This window comes from Rhipicephalus microplus, chromosome 3 (assembly GCF_043290135.1).
Source record: "Rhipicephalus microplus isolate Deutch F79 chromosome 3, USDA_Rmic, whole genome shotgun sequence".
Classification (NCBI taxonomy): domain Eukaryota; kingdom Metazoa; phylum Arthropoda; class Arachnida; order Ixodida; family Ixodidae; genus Rhipicephalus; species Rhipicephalus microplus.
Genome location: NC_134702.1, coordinates 21,159,741 through 21,183,920, shown reverse-complemented (window position 1 = coordinate 21,183,920; position 24,180 = coordinate 21,159,741). Strand labels below are relative to the sequence as shown.

Sequence of the window (24,180 nt, the reverse complement as noted above, 5' to 3'; positions counted from 1 at the left end):
ATTGCTGAGCAAAGTTAGTAAAGACTGCTTTAACGCAATAAAGCTTATGCTGTAAAGCTAGCAAATGAAGTTTAGCTTCGCTTGGCTTATTTGCTAGCTTGTCACGGTGACACCTCGTGAACGTCATTTTAAGATCTGCTGACATAAGCTTAGGAAGGAAGTGAAAGTGGCGTCATTGTTAGGGTTGCTTGGAGGCACTGACGTGGCAGCTTTTTTTCTCTCATTTTTGATGCGTTTGGTGCTGCATTCCCCTCTCCTTAAGCGGAACCGGTTCTTTAACCTTTTCTGTGGTTAGTACGTACGATACTCCGATGGCGCTACCTCATTGGTCGATTGATGAAAGCGTTATTTAATTTTGCTGTCTCCCACTCCCGCAGGCGAAGCAGGGCAGGGACAGTTGAGAAAGAGGGGACTCTAATTGATTCACCGTCCGTATTGCGGTTTAAGACTGAATTACGTTGCACATGTAGACATTGGACCATATTCCTGTCCACTTCATGCAATCAATGCACGAGAACATTTCAGTCAAGCGCGGTGATGTAGCGAGTTTTAGGATGACTGAATCGGGAAATAGTGAAAAAACAAAACAATAAGCTTAGACAGAGACGGTGTAAAGGGAGAAGGAAAGCTTCACCTCTAATGTTGTAGCTAGCGTAGTAGAGGTTCTGCCATGGCATATGTACGCGGTGAGATTGTTTCATCATGGTGACTCTCTTGCCGAACGCTCATGCCTGTCCGGCATGCTGTGTATTCAGGCCCCCCCCCCCCCCCCCCTCACACACAAAAATTGTCAGGGTTGGCTTTTCCGCATAAACGCTAGCCACGAGGGGGTGCACCCTTTACAGGGGAGAGATCTGGTTTTGACGCCGTCGGCTCAGTGCTTTCTTTGATTCCGTTCGTATATATAAATGTAATCTATAATATATAACTGCGGACAAATGCTATCGCTCGCGTACACGCGGGAGGAATCGTTTTCGTAGCTTTTCGAAGGCTGAATGTGGCGCCCGTCTTGCTGGCTCATTAGCGGGCGCCGTCGGGGAGGGGATCGGGGGACGGTGCGTTGCCAGCGGCGACCAGCGTTAGATGAAGCGCGCGCTTATTTTACTACCCTCGCGCGCGCATTTTTATAGGCCTTCTTGTGATCTGTGGCGTTAACGGGTTTCCCGCTCTTCCACCCTTGTGTATCCCTTGTGTCCATTCGTTGCGTATGTTGGCGTATTCTTTCTGCTTTAACTTCTCCCTAAAGGGGATCGCCGCGGCGAAATGGTAGTGGAGCCCGCTAGTTTCGCCTTATAGCTGCTCAGTCTAGCGCGCTATCGGATCCAAACTGCCCGGCTGTGTCGGCGTTTCTCGTTTTTCTTTTTCTTTCCGGGGATGGGGAGGTAGTTGGGGGCGCGTCAGTTATCGTCATAGGCGTGGACGTCGCGTTAATTATTTGCGCGGTGAGGCGAGTTGGACCTTTTCCTCTTTTGTCTCCACGCAGGCCACCGCGTTTTTTCTTTCTTTATTTTCTCAGGGATGCTGTTCACAGTACACCGATGACGTTTTTCTCTCTCCAATCCTTGCCGACGTTTCCCAATAATTCCTTTCCGAAGGATCCTTCGCTCGCCTATGAGACACGCACACACACACAAAAAAAATTAATAAATCAAGGGAGAAGAGAGAGGGCAAGGAGGGAAGCGGAGAAAGCGGCAAGGGTGGCTGCTGCTGGCTCTTCTCTGCCCAGCTTGTTTAGCCGCCGCGATTGGCCAGTCGGAGCAGTGACGCAAGTTGTGACGTGATTCGTTACGTCACGCCGGTGCCTCGTCGACAATCGCGCCGTGGACCGGCAGTGCCGTCCGCCATGAGCGCGCCTATATTTCTTTCGTTTTCGTTTCCCCTGTTTTTTTTTTTTATTACTTAGCGCTTGGCCGTACCGTAACTAGCTTTTTTCCCCTGATATTTCTCTCGTTTGTGTGCGCGTTTTTTGGGCGTATGTGTTAAGTCTTTGTGTTAAGTGTTTTTCTTTAAGATTTATTGTTTTTGCGTTTCTGTCAAATTACGGAAAGGTGTATCAGCCGTGAGCGGTAAATATACCAAATATCTCAAGAGCCCCCAGGCTCCGTGGTAGTGTTTAGTGTCGTGAAAGTGCCGGAGATCAGCGGGGTATGTTTTACTCTTAACTGGCGGCGATCGCAAGCACGGCTGTGTTGTGTTATGTGTTCACGTTTCTTCTGCCGTTACGTTTAGCCGCAAGTGTTCGAGGGATAATTCAAAGAGACAGGATGCAGGAGGCAGACGAAAAATTGCAATATCGTGAAACGCACCTCCGTTTCACTCCGTAAGATTGCCCTGAACTCCTTGTTAGCTTTTTTTTGTGTTCTTCGTTGCATAATCTGAGCGCGTTGTTATGGAATCGCATTGACGGCGCTTTCCGGGCACTCCCTTTCCCTTTGTTTTTCTGTTGTTATCATTTTTATTTCTCTTGCAATACGTTGTGTTGGTGAGGCAGTGCTTCGATTTATACTTGCCCCCACGGAATTCTCCTATGACTCAAAGTGTCCAGTCTTCGTGTTCGTCTTTTTTCGTTCATTTTTCGCATACATGTTTTTTTCATTTTTTTTAAAGCTTGCTCTATGTCGAGTGTAGTATGCCAGCGACGCAGCCACGACAGAATGTGGATCGCGTTCGGGACGTTTTCTCTCTCTCTCTCTCTTTTTTAGAAAACTGGCAATGCGCGTCATCATGATTCGGGCGTCCGAACGTTGTCTGATCTGTCATTCTGTCATTTGTCATTAAAAATTAAAAAAAGGCACTATCCTGACGCGAATGCGCTTTCAGTAATGCCTGTACTGTTTGTTCCGACTGCTTTGCCGCGCAACATGGAGCGTAAATTTGGTTTCTTTCTCGTTAATTTTTTTTGTCTATTGGAAGGAATTTGTCAAGCCGTCACCTTATGCGTACAGTCGGCCAAACTCTAATACGTACCATGCGAGCGTGTGTCGAAATTGCTGTCTGCCTTGTCTTGTGGGAGGGGAGCGCTACAACAGAACCCTGCCCCCCTCCCCCTTTCAATGGAGAACTGTGCGCAGGCATACAATCTCCCCCCCCCCTTTTTTTTTTCTTTTTGGTCATTCTCTCCTGTTTTTGTCGTTCTCAGTTCATGTTATACGTCACGACGTTCGCTGTTTTTTCTGCCTAATTATACACTTAATTGCACAATTGCTGCATGACACTCTCGGCGGGCGTAGTGACGGCGAAGCCTACCTACACACTTGTGAACGCGTCTGAGCTCTCCCGAGCGGGGAGGTAAGGAAACAGTGGCCTGAACCCGAGAAGGGCGAGAGTTGGGGCCGTGCTTCCGCGAATCCTTCATTTCCCGCGCCTCCTCCCCCTTCCCCTTCCTCTTGTTCTGCCTCGCGAAGCCGGAAGCGAGGCCACGTTCGCCGGAAGGAGATGACGTTGACCGAGCACCTCTGCGGCGACGCAAGGAAATCGGAGGAGGCACTCGATGAGGCGGAATGTGTGCGTGCTGGCTGTTTATTTGCACGCAGTATCATGTGAAAGTTGCGTATTTTTCTGAGGAAAGTTTTCGAAGGAGTAACGTTAACCACACGAAGATGATGAGCTGCAAGGAAAGCGCGGTAAACGCCATATGAGAAGATGATGTGCTGCAAGGACGAATAAATGCCGAATATATAATGACGCCGGTAAACGCCGAATAAACCGGGGGGACATTTAAGGTCGCAGTTTTTTTTATTATTAAGGTAAGGCCATAGATGCCTCATAAAACGCGAAATATTGCCTTCGACACAACGGATGGAAAGAGATCATCCTATGACGTCATGGGACGTCGCAGGTTGCCGAAATTTGTGACGTAATCAAGAAGATAGTACACGGCGTTGACGCTTTGCGAAAACTGGGTTGATCACGGAGGCTATACAAGCCATTTGGAATACAAAAAGTTTCCGAGAAAAAAAAAAGGGGGGGGGGATCGTCAATACAGTCGACAGAGATGGAAAAATAGGAATATGGCTTTCGCGTTGAAGTCGTCTTAGGCACATACTTTGAAGATTGTGTGCTACAATTATTATTATTAATATTATTAATGTTATTATTATCATTATTATTATTATTATTATTATTATTTGGCTACAAATGCATCTGGATCTTGTTCCAGCACTGCCACATTATTACCGTTGTCATCACTTCACTGCCGACGAAATCGCGCCGACCTACTATTTCTTTGCAAACGATTTCGCTGTATGTTATCCTGCCCCTTACTTCTCAGTTGTGTAAATTTTTAGATTGTGCGTATGTTAACCAGAGAGAATTTTCATGGACCATTTTCATGTACCTGCCAACCTCTTTCGACACTCCACCTTTCACAGAATACAAAGTCTCTATAATGTTAACTTTGACGATCTTGAAGCTTTTTCACAGTCCACTGTCATTGTTTTTATCTCAGCTTAACATGGTATCTCAGCTTAACATGGTGTCTTAACATGGTATTTCACAATGTACAGATTATTCCCTTTCCCGTCTTTCAGAAACGTTTTCATGTAGTTGCGTGTATTCCTCTTTATTTTTCACTCCCATTCTGTGATTCTCGTCTTGTATTTTTATTCCAATTTTGCGCCGATTTCTTTTTGTCTGTGGGATTTCCTTTCTTTATTTTATTCCTTTTATGAAGACTACCTGTATTGTATTGTTTATTTTTATCGTTTTATTTTTGCCTGCGCCTGCTTTAAAATTTTATGGTTGTTCCGGGGCACTTTAAATAAATGATTGATTGATTGATTGATTAGTTATCCTTATTTTTTTCTAATACAATATGTATATGTACTATCAGCGCCAAATGAAACCTGAACAGCGGCAAGCCTTCGCGATAGTATAGTGAGTGCCGACCACTTATCAGCATACGAACAGGCACACCTATACGCGCAAAGCTGCCGAGCAGGATGCAGGTGCCTGTCAATGGTGGTATACCTGGACGCGGCACGCTCTACACTATCGCAAAGGCTTAGCGCTGTTCGGGTTTCGCCGATAGTACACACATTTTGTGTATGGTGAGTTATCCGCGGATAATATCCTGACGAGGGTCCCGTAAGCGGAGACTGCGACGGGATCCTGGGATACTAGTGTGTGTCTTGCTTCATTAAAAAATGATACACTTTAATATGCAAACATGAAAAAAAAAGATACAAAACAGCACACATTGAAGCGAAGAGTATGCATTTTGAGTGTGTAAAGTGGCTCACAGAAAAAAGGGTGGACATTTATAAACGAAGCATATAACGACGGAGAAGTTTGCGGCTATAAATTGGCAGCAGCAAGCACAGGACCGGGTTAACTGGCGGAACATGGGAGAGGCCTTTGTCCCGCAGTGGACGTAGTCAGGCTGATGATGATGATAACGACGGAGTGCTTGACGTTAACCGTATGGTCTTGTACTTGTGGTATTGTAATTGTAATGTATTGAAATGTGATTGTATTACGAGTAAGTATCGCAAAACCAAATACACATGCTCGTTAAGTGCATGATATTCGCGAAATTTGTCACCTCTATATTAAAAGAGTCCCCCCGGCGGAACGTTCTATTTACAGGCGCAGGCCTCGAAAGCGATGAGATTTATCGCGCTGTAGCGCGCAGATAAGTTATACAAAGTAGTTATAATGCCCGCTTTTTGCACCGCTGAGGAAGGAGAGGGGTTGGGGGGGGTTGACATTGATGGAGTATATGTATAGTATATAGCTGCGCGGCGCACAGATACTACTGGGAATTCGTTTTGGCTATAGGAAAATAATGATTTATGGCGACGCCGCGGTTTCTGAGCGTGCGCACGGACTGCTCTCAAACTCAAAATCTTTGTATTTTTATTTATTTTTTGTTAGCTATGTATGAGTAACAGAGTAACAACAACAGTTATACTGAAAAGCCATCAGATTTTGTGTTGTTGACTGGTTTAATTCGCATAAGAGAATCACCGTTGGCGTTTGCAAAGTTTGCGTAGTTTTGGCATCTGGCCTATAGCGTCGGCAAAGTGTTAGCCGTCAGGGTATGTCGGCAATGCGAGCTAATTGAGGGACCTGGCACGGTCTTCTCACATTCATCGCAGTTATGGAAGTGCTGCTCCAAACTGCTCCAATAGAGAAATGCTGCTTCAAAGTGCAATATTTGCTAGTAACTGCTCCAAACCTGCTCCAAAATGGTGTTGGCAAACTAAAAAGAATGAAGTTGAACCATGGGACCATCCTCAAGTGGTACACTTGCAAGGGGTGTCCTCCACAGCCTGAACACCAGAAAAGTCTTGACTTTCTTGACCCTCCCCGCCCATGATTTACGCCAACTACACTGCTTGTATACTAGCTGCGTACTAGCATACGACATGTTTAATAATAACTATAAATATTAATTAGATGCCTAAGTGATGTTTTAGACATGAGTAGTCGTTAAGAACATGCATCTGCTCCGAAAACACCAATAGCAACCCTAATGTACAGCATTTTTTTTCTGCTCTGAAGACACTTAAGGCTGCTCCAGAGCACAATTTTTTCTGCTTCAGAATCTGTTCCAAAAAGCAAAATGTCGCTTCTATCACTGTTATTTGTGAGTCTGTACTCCTTTGTTATTGTCATGTTTCTATTCCGTTCAGCTTTTTATTGATTAGTGTATAAAGTAACAATTCAAGAGCTCCAGGCACACGCCGTATATGGTGATGGCGTAGCCGGGGTGTGGCCCACTGGGCTTGTTTCCCCTCCCACCCCGAATGGTTTTCGCCATGGCACACACGGCGCAAAACCACTAATTGGCTGCCCGGCTCTCCCTTCAGTCGACGAGGTGCCGCCATTTCGCCGCGAAAAATTTCTGCCTACGCCTTTGGCCGCGGTAGTCTGGAGCACGGTGTGCTTGACTGGCCGGCCGGAGGTCTCGGGTTCGATTGCAGCCGTGATGGTCGCATTTTCGATGGAGGCCGTGCATACTAGGATTGCTGAGGCGCGCGTTAAACGACCCCCGGTGGTCGACATTTCCGGAACACTCCACGCGGCGCGCCCCCTGGTTTCGAAACGTGAAACCTTAAGAAATAATTATTAGTTCTGTTCAAACGCTTTTTGGGGGGATTCTCGGAGTAGTGTTTCAAGGGGCTTCAGAAAAGAAAAAAAAAGAAATCGCATCGAGCTCGACACAAAACAAAAAGTAGGAGTTCAAAGAACATTGACTGAATCGAAGTTGAGAAGTGCCCGCTTTCTGTGGTGATTATCGATCGGTGGGCCTGGCTGCCTTCGACGGCAAGGCGCCCTTGATTGCCCCCTGCTCTTTTTCTTTCGGTTATTCGAAGCTCGTATGGAGTTACTCCTCGTTTACATTTTGTTTCCTTTTTTTTTCAACAACAAAATCCCATCTGTACGCCCACGTTTCGCGCTTTCTGGGTTCATTGATACTCTGAACACAATGAAGACAATGGCTGTGAAGTTACAAAAGGGAAAAAAAGAAACAAAAAAAATGGAAGAACCTTCTTGTTTCGGAGCGTTCGCTTAACCCGATTGAAAAACACGAAGCGGTTAGATGCCGGGACGGCGGGTCGCGTTCGATATTTACGATTCCGGCTTAAAGTGAGATTAGAAAGCCCCGCTCGATCGAATGAATTACGCAAAAAAAAAAAAAAACGCTCTTTTTCATGGGGATGCTCTTGACTGTACAACGGGGCTGGTGGAGAGAGGATATCGCCAGGGCTGGAAAGCCGTGTATACTCGTGTATGTGCCTCACACGTCTTTTTCCCTTCGATATTTTGGCGTGAAACTTGTGGTTGTGGCCATCACGCAGAGAAAAAAGACAATTCGTTTGTTTTGTTACGTTTTTTTTTTCAGCGATGCGTGCCATAATTGGTGAACTGCAGTACTCGCTGGTGCTGGGAGAAATAAGAAATAAACTTTGTTACTTTTACGCGGTTGCTATAGGATGTTATTTCTCGCCAACCTCGTCCCATTTGTGATCGTCCTCGCATTCTGTCCAATTTCAGGCCGTAGCTCGTTCTGCGGGCCCAGGCTGTGGCAGATGTCATAATTGTCCTGGAACAGGGACCCCCCCCCCCCCCCCCCCCCGCGTGCTTTTTTTTCTTTTGAATTTGAGTAAAATGTTTTCTTCACCGTCCGTTCTGTCCAATTCGTTCGAGCTTCTCGTCACCTCGAATCTTTACTCCCCTGTCTTGAAGGAAACCCGACCACCCCTCGGTTAGAAAAATCTAGTGGCCTGCAACGGATGTCCCCTTCAGTCTTCCCGTCGGATTTTGTTTTGTGGACGGCAGCATCGTGAATGCAGCCGTTATTAAATACCGGGAGTACCCGCATTCGTTTTTCTATTTATTACATTTTTTGGTACACACGTGACCCATCGTACGACGATAGTTATAGCGCGAGAACAAAACGACTACACAGAGGCAAGAAGGACGCGAAAGACGTCGTTTTTGTCGTCGTTTTGTTCTCGCGCTATAACTATCGTCATGCCATACCAACTAGCCCAAGCTGCCACACCCATCGTACGACTCGCATTAGGAGAGTTGTGTGGTGCGTAACTCTTTTTGGGTAGTCGTTTTCACTCTCTTAAGGATAGTAGTGGAATTCATAGCTTTGTTTGGAGAGTTACGGTTACTCTCGCACCCCTTTTCAAGAGAGAGTCGAAGTGACTCCCTAGAAGGAGTTATATCGTGAGAATCGTACGTGTATACCGGAGAGACGGAAACGACGCTAGTGCTACTTGAAAGCGCCAAGAATTCAGTCTTTGTGTCCCCCCCCCCCCCCCAGTAAAACTAAAAAAACTTTAAAATAATAAATTACAACAACTTGCTAACCTTATCGAAAATTGAGTGTGCGGCTAATACAGGGATAATTTTCCAGTATATCATTTTCCAGGGGGGGCGGGGGGAGCGTTCTGTCACAAAGTTCCGTGGATGGCTATTACACGGATGTAGGCCCATTACACGAGAATATACGGTACATATTCTTGCGCTCGTTTTTGTTTCTTTTCGCTGCAAAGTCTTTACGACCGATCCTCTCGCGATGTGCGCATGCACGGAACGCGGTATATACGCCTTGTGTAGTTTTTGAACTGTGGAACTCGAGCGAGCTTCAAGCTGCGTATGCCTTTGACTGCGCCCGTGCGTGGCTTTGAATATGTGAAGAGCCTATACTCGCACGTGCATAACGTGGAATAGTACCCGCGGTTCCACAGTAGTATACCACGGACGGAACGACGTTCGTGGGCTCGGAGTACTGCTCAGAGATTCAGAGCACGTTTCCTTCGTCGCGTATATTTATAACTTCTAAAAAAAAAAGAAAAAGCCGAAATTATAGTGGCTCCAAGCCCTTGGCCGGAGGACATTTGCGGCTTTGGGCTTCTTCGTCCGCTTGTACGCCTTCTTTTTTTTCTCTCCGTCATAATCCGCGGTGTTTTGTGTTTACTTGTTAGCCGTTCTATCTTTATGCCCCCCCCCCCCCCCGTCTTTCTTTCGTAATCATTTGTCGTCGGCTGTTTTCTTGTCCTTGCGACTTAACCCCCTCGCATCTTAGCCACCCTCTCTCTATCTATATATATATATATATATATATATATATATATATATATATATATATATATATACATTTTTTTCACTTTATGAACGCGTAGCCTGCAAAAGAATAGCCGTCTTTGTTTGCGATATGGCTTTAGAATAAGGACCAGCAGAGAAGTTGCACACCGAGGGGGCTAAACGTGAAAAAAAGAAATCTCCAGCTGATAACCGTTCTTGTGTAGATTTCGAGAAACTCTCTGCTTTAATAATTGTTGCGAAGTAGTCGAGGGTGTCCGACATTTGTGCGCCTTGTCATAGCGGCAAGGTGAGTATACCAAGAGGTCCTGCAAAAATTTTTGTTTGGAAGCAGTCGCGGAGGCCCACCGTTTATGCGACGCTTGATTGCCGTCCCGAAAAATGCTCGTGGGCTCGATCTTGGGAGCGGCTGTCGCGTCTCCATTGAAGAGAAATACAGCGTCTCTCATATTCACGTGGTGGTTTTGGGACGTTAAACCCCGCACATCAATCGTTCAAGCAAGTTGTTTAACGCCAGTTCAGCTGTCGGGTGCTGGTATACTTTGCGTCGCCGTTCTTGAAATGACCATGCCATTTTTATATTTCTTTATTAAAAACTCCTAGCGCTGCCGTGCCGAGCGTTTCACTTTGCGTTGCTCCAGCCTTTATTACATTGTCGTCGCTTGACGCACCGCACATTGCCTGGCATGTCCGGCTTGTTTACGAGCGCAAGCAATACGCGAGATAGTTGCGGACATTACGCTCCCCCCCCCCCCCCCCGAGCGGGAAAAAGAAATTGCACAGCAAGCAAGACTTGGTAAACGATATGCTTGTTTATAAACGGGCAGCGAAGAACGGCCGGGACCGTTGGAGGGCTGATAAAGGAAGAAATAGCAGAGGCGCGGGTGTAGGAAGGAAGGCAGGGAAGGGGGGGGGGAGTAAGGGACATACGAACGACAACGAGGAAATTTGTTCGGACAAAAACTGGCCGCGCCTTCGCGGCGCTGGAGCTATCGCAGCGCTTGCAACGTCATCGTGTCATCCGATGGTTTCGTTCCGCCGCCACTGGACGTCGGCCAATCGCGAGGCACGGTCGTCGAAAGCTAGGGAAAAAGGGGAAAGGCTCGCGCACGCGCAGCCGGATCTCGCGTGGCGGAGGGAACAGGAGAGTGCGTGTTGGTTTAGAAGAGGAAAGGGATTCGGTCGGTTTTGGTATGGTTGGGGGAGAGGTTGGAGGAAGGGAGAAAACGGGTGTGGGAATACTGAGCAGGTCGAACGGGCCTGGGGAAAAAGGCAGTGACGAAAATGCGAAGAATTGGCGAAAGGGAATGGTTGGAGATGGGAAGAAGGAAGGTGTTGTGTCACGAAGCCAAGAACGTGAGTGGTTTGCGAGGAGGGCGAGAGGCGAAAGAGCTGTGTATTACGGGCGTAGTTTCGCGCGGGAAAGGAGGACTGTTGGAATAGCTCGCGCTTGGTTTAGTTTTCGCGCTTGCGTGTGCGAGAAGGGTGGCGAGGGAGGAAATTGCGAGAGACCAGCCACGGAAGGGGATTGGGGGAAGAAAGGGAGCGACTGGGAAACTGGATTCCCCGTTTTATGGCAGCGGTGGATGGCCGTAAGGAGAAGGGAAAACGGGTGGCTGAGGGAAGGAGCGAGAGTTCTTCGTTTGTTGCTGAGGAGAGGCGGAAGTGAGGGTGGTGGTGGCGAGAGTTGGCAGGAAAGAAAGCGCCGGGGCGAGGAAAGCGTGAGCAAGCTCGAGTTGGAGGGCGAGGTCCTTCACAGATGATAAACAAAAGAGTAATAGTCACGACAGAAGAGAGAATGAGAACAGCGGAGCAGGGAGAGGAAAAGGGATGACAGAGGGCGCTCGCGGCGAGAGGGGCGCACGGGATGCTGGGGAAAGGTGGTCGGGCAAGGGGAGATGGCTCTCGGGGAACCCCGAGAATCCTCTCGCTGCTCCACGGCGCTCCCTCCCCGCCCGCTGCGCTAGCGTGCGTCGACCCGGCGACGGGAGTGCGCGCTGGCGGGCTAGCGTACGTGCTCCGCCGCCTTCTCCGTCCCGGGAACTCGCGTCGTTTTTGGGGACGCCAGGTCCGCTCTTCGCCAGCGCCGCTGCTGCTGCTGCTGCCGCCGCCGCCACATCGCCTGGCCTCCGGTATTTCCTCCTCTCCTCGACGCGGTCGGGATCCTGGGATTATTTTGCGTGTCTGCGGCGGGGAAAAGACCCAAGGCCGTCTCCTCTTCTTCTGCCCCGGCGAAAACAGCCATCGCTTCCACGCGCGGCCCGTTCGTCGCAGCCTTACCGCTGCTTCTTCTTTATCTTTATCCCGTTTTTTTTAGTTGGTGCTCCTTTTATTATGCCTATTATTTACTAGCTTTCTGTTCGTGGGGTTCGTACTCCTTGCCCGCCCTGATCATTTTTTTACTGTTGTTTCGCTTACAACATCCTACTTTTCCCCATTTTATTTACCCTTCCTTAGTTCGCAACACTGGCCCCATTTCCGGTGGTCGTGCCTTTTCCCGATTTTCTTCTTGTTTTGTATGCCTGTGCATGTTTTTTTCGCGCCTTCGGCAATTCTATTCCTTTCTTTTTTTTTGTCTACCCGTCTCAGTGTTGTCTGTCCGGTGTAGATATCGGGAGCATTGCCCTTATTCCTTTCTTTATTCTCTTCTTCGAATGGCGTCACTTCCACTCTCTTACGTTTCTTTTCCCAACTTCCTTTCCTTTCACTAGCTTTGTCCCGTTGTGAATGAGCTGGAGATTCACGAGACCGACTTGCTCCGTCCCGTATCGGCCAGCTACCACGCTCTACTTTTATATCTCTGTTACTTTATTCGTCTTGTTTCGTTTCTTCAGCTGCGGCCATTTTTGGCTCCTGCTCGTGTGTGTGGCCGTTAAGTTCTTGGACTCAAGCTTTTAACCTACTTCACCAGTATTTCTTTCAGTCTTTCCATATTGCGTTCGGCAAGAGTCCAGATGATGTGGACTTTTGAGATTTTTCAAACTTTTTAAAAAAATCCTTAACGGCTCAGTCCCGCAGTTATGACATTGCTAACGATTCTGGTGATAATTAGTGATAACGCTCCTCTGGCTATTCGCATTTCAGCATCGCGCTTTTTCTAGCGCGTTTTTTAATTCTTTTCTGTGTTTTTATTTTCCGTTCGGTAAAGTCCAAATGGTGCTGCACGCAGTCGGGTTTCGAAGTTCCCTCTCGTTTTGTTTATTATCATTATTTTCTTCGGTTTGGGACGCGGTCATTTAGTTGTTGCTCACTTACGGTATTGATGCTGGTAAGTAGTTGAGCCCGCCGTTGCCTTTTCTTAATCACTGTCGTGCATCCTTCTTTACTGTACCCGATTCTCGCGTGTGTGGGCTCGCGATTATTGCGGATTCTGTGATAGGTGCCCGCTCTTCTCCCTAATTATTCTCATCACCGCAACTTCAGGTCTCCTACTTCGACGCCTCTTTCTTTTTTTCTTTTTCAGCAGTCCAGATTTTCGGAAGTAGTTTGTGTTCCTCTCTCACACGATGTAAGCGGACTTCCGTTTCCGATAAGGCAGTCTTTTTTTTTATGGTGTACAAATTAACGTGTATTTCCTTACATCGCAGTGTTCCTATAATGTGGCCGTTCCGTCATTGGTGCGTTTTTCTACGGCGTTTTCCTTGCTTCCAAATGTGTAATGTAATTTTTCGATCATTTACTCTCCATGCGTTTCTGAGCCTCTGTTCCAGCAGCTTAAAAAAGATTTAAAAAAAAGCCCGTGCTGTGAGCCGTCCGTTCGTCCCTATTCCTCGACGTGCATGGTATCCCTATTGTTGCCTTTCCCGTCGGATCCTTTTTTTCCCTATCACCGCGCCCCGCAGGGTTTGTCGAGGCACCGTCCTTCCCTGCGGGCTTGTAATTACGGCTAGGCACGACATCCTTCTCTTCGCACATCGCCGCTTCCGTTGTCGTTTCCACTCGGCCCGTTCATTTGTTTCGCATGTCTACGCTGTGAGGCTGGTACGCGCTTATTCGATTCGAGCTTTCAAGCCTTCCCATTCGTCTCCATCTCCGTTTCGCTTTACCTCGCGAATGCCTACCTGTTCTTTTCGATGGCCGGCGTTGTTGTTGTGCACGTTGAGTTTCCTGAAATTAACTAGAGGGGAATCTTGGCGCTGTGATCGTCCGGCGACCACGGCAATGATGGGTAGTATACAGCCGGCCAAAACTTTAGCTATTGTGCGCAGCCGCCACTTTTTTTTTGTTTATCAGTGCCATATTACGGAACGAAGTTGCATAAACTTGCTTCGTCCGCGTGCGCTTTGTGGGCATACACTTGTCCTTGATTCAACCGAACCTGATTCATTCGTACGACAAGATACACAGAAAAAAACTGCCGCTCATGCACGATAGTTGAAAATTTTGCCGACTGTACATGGTAGCTCATGGACTGGCCTAGTCTTCGTGCTTGCGGGTGGTGAACCAACTTGTGGCTTCGTCTGTTGCTGTGTTTCGGTTTCGTTTCGAATAAATGAACAAACCGCTTTGAACTTCGAGGCCGTATTTGAATTGGTGAGCCTAAAGAAAGATTAAGGCTGTGAAGCGTCACTTATTTGCTGATTGTCGTTTCGTGACAAGGCAGCTTGAAGCCGCGCGAAGCCAGACGGAACGCAAAGTACGAAGACTAGGCCAATCCGTCTAGTACCCATAATTCTCGTGCTCGCCGAAGCGCCATGTGTTGCAGCTCCCACAGACAATATAGCGCTGGAGTTTTCTCTAATGTATGTATAGGAAACTCTATGGTTATGTGGCAATGTGCGCGTCTTCGTGATGCCGTGCTTAAACAATGTTTCGGTTGCCTTACTTGTTCGCGTGAGTGCTTTATTTATTTCTTATTCGACGGTTTTAGAATAGCGCACGCAGGGTTGGCGTTCCTTGGGTACGATCACGGTGTAAGAATGGTACGATACGCTATTAGGCGGTTTCCGTACAGGACACGCAGGGGTTTGCGTCCGCGTTTATCGGCGCTTCGCATGCGTGACACGTCATCCTCGTGGGTGCCCACGTTGAGTTACGGAAATTACGTATCGCGCCCTACAAACGCAATTTCTGCGTACCCTTTTCTAAATCCGTCTATTTTTTTTTTTTTGATAGGACAGGACGCATGCGCATTGGCGACAATTGAATAAATAGAGCTTTGCGTATGCGGTATTATATTGCTTGTTTTCTTGTGGCGGGCTCCCAATGTTGTGTAGTACTTTCTGCGTAAGTGCTCTGCGGTTGAGTCGTTTTTTCAGTGCTTTTATTTGTGAACACTTGCGCGTCGAGCGAGGGACTCTCTGAGCGTTACCTTATAGTGAGTAATTTCCTCTTTCCACAGGGGCGCGTGAGTAAAGGGTCGTGTGGAAATAATACAGGTGGCTCCCTCTCTTTTTTATTATCTGCAGTAATTTTTCTCCTTTGTTGGTCATTGCGAGAGCAACTTGTTTTACCCTTTTACCACTTGCGGTATTGTTTTCGGGCAGGGAGAACATCTCTACTTTTATGAGTTGTGGTCGGTTATTTCCTTCAATATTCTTTTTTTTCTTTGTGCGTGTGTGTGTGTGTGTGTGTGTGTGTGTGTGTGCGTGTGCCTGCGTGCGTGTGTGTGTGTGTGTGTGTCGTCAGCTTAACGCGAGTCGGTCTCTCTCAGGCATCATCATCATCAGCCTGCCTTATGTCCACTTCAAAACGAATGCATCTCTTACGGTAGCTTTTAGCGCGAAATTCCGTCTTTTTCTTTATCTTGCGCTGCAAATTACAGTAAAATGAAACGACTCGCCCACCAAGTCACTCTACTGAATGCATCTCCCGGCGATCTTAAAATTCACCCTGTCCCGCTGCAGCTCGTTTAGTTGTATGCCCCCAATTTTTAAATCTTCGTTACACCACTAACCCTCTTGTGAGTATACTTCTCATAACGTGGACATTTTCAACTCTATTTTCCCCTTTTAGTGTATACTGGGACATCGGCCAGCCCTGTTTGTAGGTAATATCGATCAGTAGATTATATTGATATGCTTAGGAACAACTCACTGGTAGCAATAACGGTACAGACATTCTTCTCTGTGGTTCAAAAAGTGCTTTTTTCTCAGCTGAATCTAAGAAAAAAAAAACAGCAAAAAACAAATAGCCAATGTTTTTCTGTTTTTTTTTATAATCCTTGCCGACATTCTGGGTGTCTGGCTCTTTTTCTGCGTCAGTTTCATTCGGTGTAGGGCTTCTTATGTTCCGCAGTTTTGATAGGGAAGGAGCGTGTTCTGAGCTCTCGTTGCTCGAGTCCCCTTCGAAGAATCGGCTTTCCTGTGTAGTCCATCCCTCCTATCTCCTTTCCATATACCCTTGTCGGATCGACCCCCTAGCGTGTCATATCGATTCGCTACTTCTTCGGCGAACTCGTGCTCTGTGGCGAAGTAGGAAGAACACTTTCGAAGGGAACTTGTCTGACGCGCCTGCGGTGGCCAGGGATGTCTCCCGTCATCGCCGAAGGGCCGCTGCGACTGATTCCTTGCGTTGGCCGCTGTTGACATTGACGTTCCGATCCATGCTTGGTAGTCGAACATTTTCTCGTCTCTAACAGAGTTTCCGATGCGACTCGTTCCGTCTTCCTGTCATGCCAATATCACCTGTCGCCGCTCAGCCTTTCCCTGGCTTTCCCGGGCCTGGATCGATGCTTGACGCACGAAGCTCTCTCTGGCATTTCCCGCTCCTTTCTCGACCAGTGGCTGCGCCGAACTTTCGCAGTAGCTAATGAACCTCGGATTAGGTATGCGGCTGCTTGCGTTCCTGGACGTTCGGAAGTTGATTGGGTTCTGCTTTCCTGGATTAATTTTTAAGCTAATTATTGCGGTATTTCCAGCGAGCCTTCGAGAACTGTATGTACAAACGTTTGGTGCTTTGCAGTTTCAGCGATTTTTTGTGCCGTGGTTTCAGAAGCAGTTTTTATGTCGCTCTTGTGAGGCAAAGTTTTCTATTGATCTGATCCGAGGCCAAGTTCTGTACTGGTCTGAATTGACGTAAGGTTCTCTATTGGTCCAGTTTGAGATTGGCCTAACTGGAGGTAAAGTTTTTTGTATATCGAACTGGAGACGAGGTTCTCCTATTAGTCTAGCTTGAAGTAGAGTTCCCTGTTTGTTTCAGTGGGGGCAAAGGTCTCTATTGGCCTAAATAGATGTAAGGTTTTCTATTGGTCTGTATAAATTATCTATTGGTTCTCTTCCGAAACTTAAGTGAAATTTTCATATTGGCTTTATGCTGTTGTAGCTTAAAACGATGTCCTCTATTTATGATGTGCTGGAATTTTAGGTGAAGTTCTTTATTCCCGATGTCGTAGAAAGGTAGTGCGATGTTCTTAGTTCATCACGTATGCAACTCACTCACGTTATCTTATCAGAACTCACTCACGTTATCTTATCAGTACGAATGATGTTGCATTCGATAGACACGCTGAAGTTGCGCTCGTTGGAAGCTTCCGAGAATTGCTTGCATTGCTGGAAAACTTCTGCAATTTCAACCAGAGTTTCTTTTGTGAGTGAGGATTGGCAAGTTTTTTTGGGAGATCGCGAAGTTCTCAACATTTAGCATTTTATGATGCCACGGAGTTTAGTCATGTTCGCAGTGTAAGAAGCCTGATGTGGCTGTCCAATTTCGAATGACTGGATTTTGAAGTCGCTCATGTTGATTATGTTATGACCTTTTAGGAGGCGGAGGAATAAATGAGGAAGGACAGGGAGGTTAGCCAGTTCTCAGACCTTTCAGAAAGTTCCTGATAAAGTAGGCAGCTCTGCGAAGTCGTTCACGTTTTTTTATAAATGCTGAAGAATTGTCTATAGCAGTAGGGGTGAAGTTCCAGATCTTCTGGCATTTATAAACTTTGTCCATGTTCTATCTTTGTCACCATTGCAGAAACGACCGAGATAGTGTTCAAGTTGTCAAAATTTCACGCATTTGAAGCCGCTAAGATTCGCCACCTTGGGGTAGTTGAGAATCGCCGGAAGTGGCGAAGTTCTGGGGGTTCTTTCATGTGACCTCTCTCACCAGGCTCCTCTCTTTTTCTGTCGTTGTTACTGTGGTTGCAATATTTTAGAGCAAGCGCTGAACGATCTCAACTTTTTTTATAGAGGCTTGAAGTCCCTCGAATTCTGTTTGTTTCAACAGTTGGAAAGTGTATATCGAAAAGAAGTTTCTTCAACTGGGGCATTGCATCGTTGCCGTTTTCATCTTATTGCATTATCTTTTTACGGACTTTGATAGTTACCTTGTTCTAATGTCTCTAGTTCTTCACAGTTCTGGTAGCGAGCTGCTTTCGCTCCTTGTAAACACTGTATCCAATCCGGCTCTGTTTGTTTTCTCCTCGTTTACATTTTTGCACTTTTACTTGTCATCATTGTCGCCCTGCTTATTTTGCTCTCAAGGACATGCATCCTTATGCTTTCTCGATTCACAAGGTATTAATTTTGTTGGGACATTTTGTTGTTGGCTTCAGACTGCATCTGATTTTAATCCACGCCCCCCCCCCCCCCCCTCTGTATCGGCGTATGCTCGTCAACCCGGCTTTCAGTTTGGTGGTGGTATAAATTGTTTTCATCTCCTTAACGGTGCTGCCTCCATACTAAAGAAAAACGAGTTTGTGACATGTGTCGTTGACAAAGTAAGCCACAACTTAGGTGGAAGTGCCTTTCTGTGCTCCTGTGCTTTCACCCCCCCCCCCCCGTATTTCACAACGCATGTTGGATGCGGTTCGCCAATGTTCTTACTTAAATTTTCTGACAATACTTTTCAACTTACATATTGCTAATTTGGCCAAGTTTAGCACGACATTCCTATTTCTATTTACCTTTCTTTACTTTTTTTTTTGCAGCAGACTAACGTTGTTCATAGTAAAGTTCACACTAGCAAACAAGTGATGATGGTAACGAGTAACAATGTAGAACACCTACCTATACACTCTTAATCAGGTTCCGCTTAAGGTGCTAGATATAGCTAGGAAACTGGACATTTTTCGTCTGGTTTCCTAGATGTAGCCAGCATTTTACCAGGACTGAATTGATAAGAGTGCACAGTCAGGCTAACGTTGTTCACAGTAGAATTAAGATCTGCAATGTCTTACTGAGGAGCAAAGAAGTAATGATGGTAACGAGGAACAGTGTAGAACACCTGTACAATATTTTTTTTCTTTAGTCTGTCGTATTTTTTTTTTTTCAAAATACATTAGTCGTCACTTCTTGGCGCTTTGTTTATACGCAAGGAACATGCTGGGATATTGATTCGCTCCTTCCTGTACAATGGCTTGTGTTTGTCAGCGGGAAATGTTAAATAACCACAATGATTCGGTTGGAAAGGACGGCGCTTCACAACCAACGTGGGTGTTTTAGAGGCTGTGTGTAAGCCGTGGTCCTTGCCTCTCTTTGCGCTGTCACTCGGCAGGCGACGAGGATGACCCTTGGCATTCTGCTTCGCCCTCGCCTACGCCGCTGTGCTGCTGCTGTCTCCTGCGCCGCGAATGGTGCACGGTGTGTCATGCTGACGCCGGATGGAGGAGCTGCGTCGGTCGGCGCGGGAAAAGATGACGGGTACAGCGACGTTTTCCCCGCGGGACGCTTTCCTCTTCACCTTCTTCACTGAAGAGCTGGATCCACAACGTTCTGCCGTGGTTCACCGGGTGTCGTACGACGTTCCGTGAACTGCCTGCAACGCTGGCCCCGTCTTCGGTGGATTCGTCTGCTCGCATCTTGTCTGCCCCGTGAATTCGTCTGCCTTTCGCAGCCTGCTCCGATTTCGTCTGCCGTGAACCCGCTGCTCTGACGCTCTTTTCAGTGGATTCGTCTGCTCTGACCTCGTCTTTCTTCTGCGACGCTGTCAACGCTGTTTTCAGTGAGTTAGTCTGCTCTGACTTCGTCTGCACTGCGTCTGCCGTGAACAGACTGTTCTTTCCTTTTCTTCGGTGAATTTGTCTGCTCGGCCCTCGAGTGCAGTGAGTGATAGTCGTTCGCTATGGACCGTCAGCAGGTGATTGTTCTACTGTGAAGTTCGTCCGCTTGGACCCCGCCTGCGGTGAATTCGCCTGCTCTGAAGTCGTGACTGATATCGTCCTCTTCGAATCTGGCTGCTAACCGTATACCCTACCGTCTTCCCTGTTGATTGGCGTTCTCTTCTTCCCGAGGACATTTGTTGAGCACGGGGAAAAACTGCAGTATGCACTCGGCGTCTCCTCGTTGTTGGGGGCGTCTCTGACGCGCTTCGCGTCTGACGTTATCGCGCCGTGCGTCGACAGAACGTTTCTGGCGTTATTGAGCTTGACAAGTAGGATCGCCGCACGTAAAGCTTTACCGAGGCGTTTCCGGTTGCTTCAAGTGCAGTGTAGGACGCTGAGATAGAAACAGCAGTGCTGTGTCTGTTGGTGTGAGAGACTCGCGTTGGCGTGCGACACTAAAGGTTGATGTGTACTGGAGTTGTTGGCTCGCTCCGAGCTACGCTGTTGACATCGTGACCACTTGTGTTACACGGTCTCGCACCATAAATGAATTTCTGGGGGTGGATTTTGGGAATGTTGGATTCCGAGCTATCGTTTTTAAATAGTGTTTAAAGGTTACTTGTTTTTCTTATTATTGCCATACTATCCAAATGCGTTATACGTGAATTCAACGTCTTCCGGAACATCCGTCAGACTTCTATTCTTGTAGGCCGTCAGCGTGCAACTTTCTTTAGCGATTTGCTTAGCGTAAAAAAACCGCCAGTATAGATCGTAGAGAGAGGTTTTGTGTTTGCACTCGTCACCCGTTCGATGCCTGTTTATTCCTTCTGAACTGCCTACGCCATCGATCGAACTTGCGGACGTTTCGCCGAGTTGGTTGAGTTGTCCGTTGACGTGAGGAGTGCAGGCGTTTGGACGCCGACATTTGGCCGTGACCTAAACCCGAGCGATACCTCCGTTGACGTCGCCGGCTCACGTCTCCCCACTCGAACTCGGAGGACTGCAACGCTGGGATCGGAGTCGACATGTTCTATATCACGACATGTAAGTATGCTCTCTTCCACGCACGCATTCGTTCCTTCGGGGTATTGTACCGCATACAGTTTTGATGTGCTTGGTTTTAACCCACAAAACTGCTGCCTTCGGCAACGTCATGACCATGTGGCAATATCTGGTATTTATTGTACCTTGACATTGTTCGAACTTAACGATTTTTTAACACGAAAGTGTTTTATGCTGGGTTCCACCAAGATTTTAGCGACGTATTTCCGTCACGGAAATGACGCCGAAAAAAATAGACTTGCATCAGAAATCAAAGAAGTTCCGTCACCGGGAGTGGAACCCACGATCTCTGTCGGAGACAACAGGTGCTGGGCACACTGTCCACTGCGTTACGGTCACACACTTTCGTAGGCTTCTAAAAACACACTTTTTTCTATCTACCACTGTCCCCTCGCAGTGCTCTTAGTGAAGTGCAATAATGCATCGTGCCCGTGACATCCACGTTAGTTAGTGAAGTGCAATAATGCATCGTGCCCGTGACATCCACGTTAGTTTCTTCAACGCCTCGTTTCTACGCGTCCGTGCTCAATATCACTGTACAGCAAACGTTAAGCTGCTTCTGTAAGGCGACGTTTTAACTTCGTGTTATAGCGATTCTTATGATGGAGGGATCAACCGTGCTTTTTTTTTTAACTTATCAGCTAAAGTTCGGAGGCCCGTGGCTTAGCGCACATCAGGCTGCTCCCGCGACGGGACAGTTTGGCCTATGTGAGTGCCGCCGCATTCGTGGGTGGTCTGGGAAACCTGCAAGTTGTGCGTGTGCGTCCGAGACTCCTCAGATCGAAGCCCCTCTTGCTGACCGATGCTGTTTAAGGGCCACCTACCGAAGAGCACTCCCAGAGCATGTGGTGTGTATAAAGTGGCGCTACGCCCCGCCGCGGTGGTCTAGTGGCTAAGGTACTCGGCTGCTGACCCGCAGGTCGCGGGTTCGATTCCCGGCTGCGGCGGCTGCATTTCCGATGGAGGCGGAAATGTTGTAGGTCCGTGTACTCAGATTTGGGTGCACGTTAAAGAACCCCAGGTGGTCAAAATTTCCGGAGCCCTCCACTACGGCGTCTCTCATAATCAAATGGTGGTTTTGGGACGTTAAACCCCACAAATCAATCAAAGTGGCGCTAAACCGTGACATTTGGTACACGAGGGCACGTCAAGATAAACTTTTACAGAGGAAGGCCCGCGGGTTCGGATACGTTTCCGATCGAAGCAATCTTAATTTCTGCGCCTGCGCTCTGTTTATCTTCCGGTCTGGAGGAGGAAATACTCTCGTCTGCATAGCGAAGTGTTGAGTAGTTTCATTGCAATCAGTTGGTTGACCCCGATTTGCTTCGCCGTGAGCGTTTTTCTGTCTATTTTTCTCCGACATAAGAATGTCCATTCGTTTCTCAGTTTAAACACATGACCGCGTTTGTTCTGTGTTGGTGTTGTGACGTCTTGTGTTCCTTGACAATGTACTTGCGATTTTCTGCATCAGCCACAGCGTAGCGCGCCATGTATACAGCGCGCCACCTTGTATCTGCTCGAGAAAGATTTTTGCCCAATTTGCATTGCTCTATTTTTATCATTGTGCCCATTGCCCTATACCTTTAGGTGGTACATACATATTGAGAAATTCGGATTCAATTGTATTCAGTATCTTTCTCCCTAAACTTCCGGAAAGAAAAAAAAAAGTGCAGAGCCAAAGCTTGATCGTGGGCCCGTTAGCAGCTCGGTCGTGTGCGCATTATGTCTCAATCGTGTGTGCATTATTTGCGGGTGCACAGAGTTGCTCGCTATCGAAGTGGCTTCACTGATGCCGTCAGTCAAGTCTCCCTTATTGCGTGCGAGCCCGACATTCATGTCTGCATGGTCGAATGAAGATGGTTGATCAGTTTTGTACGTTGGAGGGCCAGATGCTGCTGTGAAAGTAACGGGTGTCTGTTCTGTGAATGCAGTTCTGTTCTGGGACGTTCAATTTTAAATTCTTTTTTTTTCAATTTTCAAAATTTGTTTTATTGTTTTCTTGTACAAGACACAAGAAACAAAAGGATGTATGGGCTAAAGGCATATAGCCTGACAGAGGACCCAACACCCTTGTACACAGTTCGTACACCAAAAAAAAAAATAAAATAAACAGCTTTCGCGGCATCCAGACCTTCATGAACAAAAGAAGCAACAGAGCAAAGAATAGCTGACAGAAATATCATGTTACATTGAATCTGACTGATTATACAAATCTTGTAACATACTTACTACATAACATACTTAAATAACAATCACTCAGGAAGGAATCAGACTAGAACATTAGAGACATGTGATACATACCATTATATTTTATGTTCTAATTTGTTATGTCCCATTATGTTCTAATTTGTTTAATATGCAAGTTGTTTGATGGGTAAAAGTTTGTTTACCATAATTTGTTCTTCGTTGTGGACGTCGTAAGATTTGGCGGATCGGATAAGTGTGTTTCCTGAATCCACCACGATCTCGCAGTGGTAGATTCAGGATGGGGGGGGGGGCAGTAAGGATGATCTCCCCCTTCTCTTCAATCGCAAGGCCTGTGTCACACGTGAGGGGATGACTTCTTGTGTAGCAGCTGGCAGTTCGGTCGTGGAGTGTTTAGTCTCTCCCTCGATACGAAAGGCTGTCTGACTGCTCTACTGTATTGTTTATTGCGATAGCAGTTATATGAACACCCTCGTCTGGATGTTGCCGCCGTCGTCGCCGTCACTCACCGTATATGTTTACGTATCTATATACATCCAAAAAAGAAAATAATAAAAAAAAAACTCCGACGCGCGCGGTATCGAACTTGGGACCTCTGAATCGTGAGTGAGAGTCATTAACCACTGAGCCGCGAAGGAGCTTCTCCTTCGACGTTCAACTGACAAGCTATCTATATCTACCATTTACTGCTGCTGACGGGCATCTCGGGTAGAACTATCGTGCTTTCAGCATTACCATCGCCACATCGTTACGACGCGGCGGCGCGCGCTCTCATCTCCCACGCGTACTTTGCGCCGCGGAGAGGAGGGGGGCGACGCTCACTCGCGCGACCTTATCTCGTGGTGGGGAGGATCGTACATCTTGGCTGGCCTTGGGCTTTCGTTTGAACGATTATGTTGTATTTACCAGGCGTGCGAAAGTCACTGCAATCGCTGCGCAGTCTCCGTTTGCGAAAATGGCGCGCTTTTCAGGCGCAGCGAAGTAACAACTGAGACGCTCATTCGCGTTCGTCTGTACCTGTGAGTACGTTTCGTGCGTCATTTGTGCGTGAGAAATGCGGGGCACGTTTCAATCTGCTTGCCATTTTGCGAGTGACCTTCAAATGTGTTGCTATCGTGTTCATTGCTTCGCCTTTGCGGCAAAGCTGTGACTTTTTATTCTTTGCTGGTATATAATTATTTAAATAATTTAGCTGGTAGGTATCTGATATTCAGGATTTGATGGAAATCTGCCAGCTCGAGAACGTTCTTGACGGTAAATGTCTGACCAATCGACACACACACACACACGCGCACACGCACGCGCGCACACACACACACACACACACACACACACACACACACACACACACACACACACACACACACACACACACA

The 24,180-nt window shown here is 47.2% G+C and overlaps 1 protein-coding gene across 2 annotated transcripts in view; it reads left to right on the top strand.

Annotated features, from left to right (window-relative positions):
* LOC119180868 (mediator of RNA polymerase II transcription subunit 15) overlaps window positions 1-24,180 on the top strand; it is a 182,809-nt gene that overhangs the window by 9,911 nt on the left and 148,718 nt on the right. The window contains exon 1 of one of the 2 annotated variants that reach the window (XM_075889043.1): window positions 20,158-20,581. The exons of the other annotated variant lie outside the window; for it this stretch is intronic. Coding sequence (XP_075745158.1) covers window positions 20,563-20,581 — 19 coding nt within the window. The 5' untranslated portion in view covers window positions 20,158-20,562. Of the gene's footprint in view, window positions 1-20,157; window positions 20,582-24,180 lie in introns of those variants that run through there. 2 annotated transcript variants of the gene reach the window in all.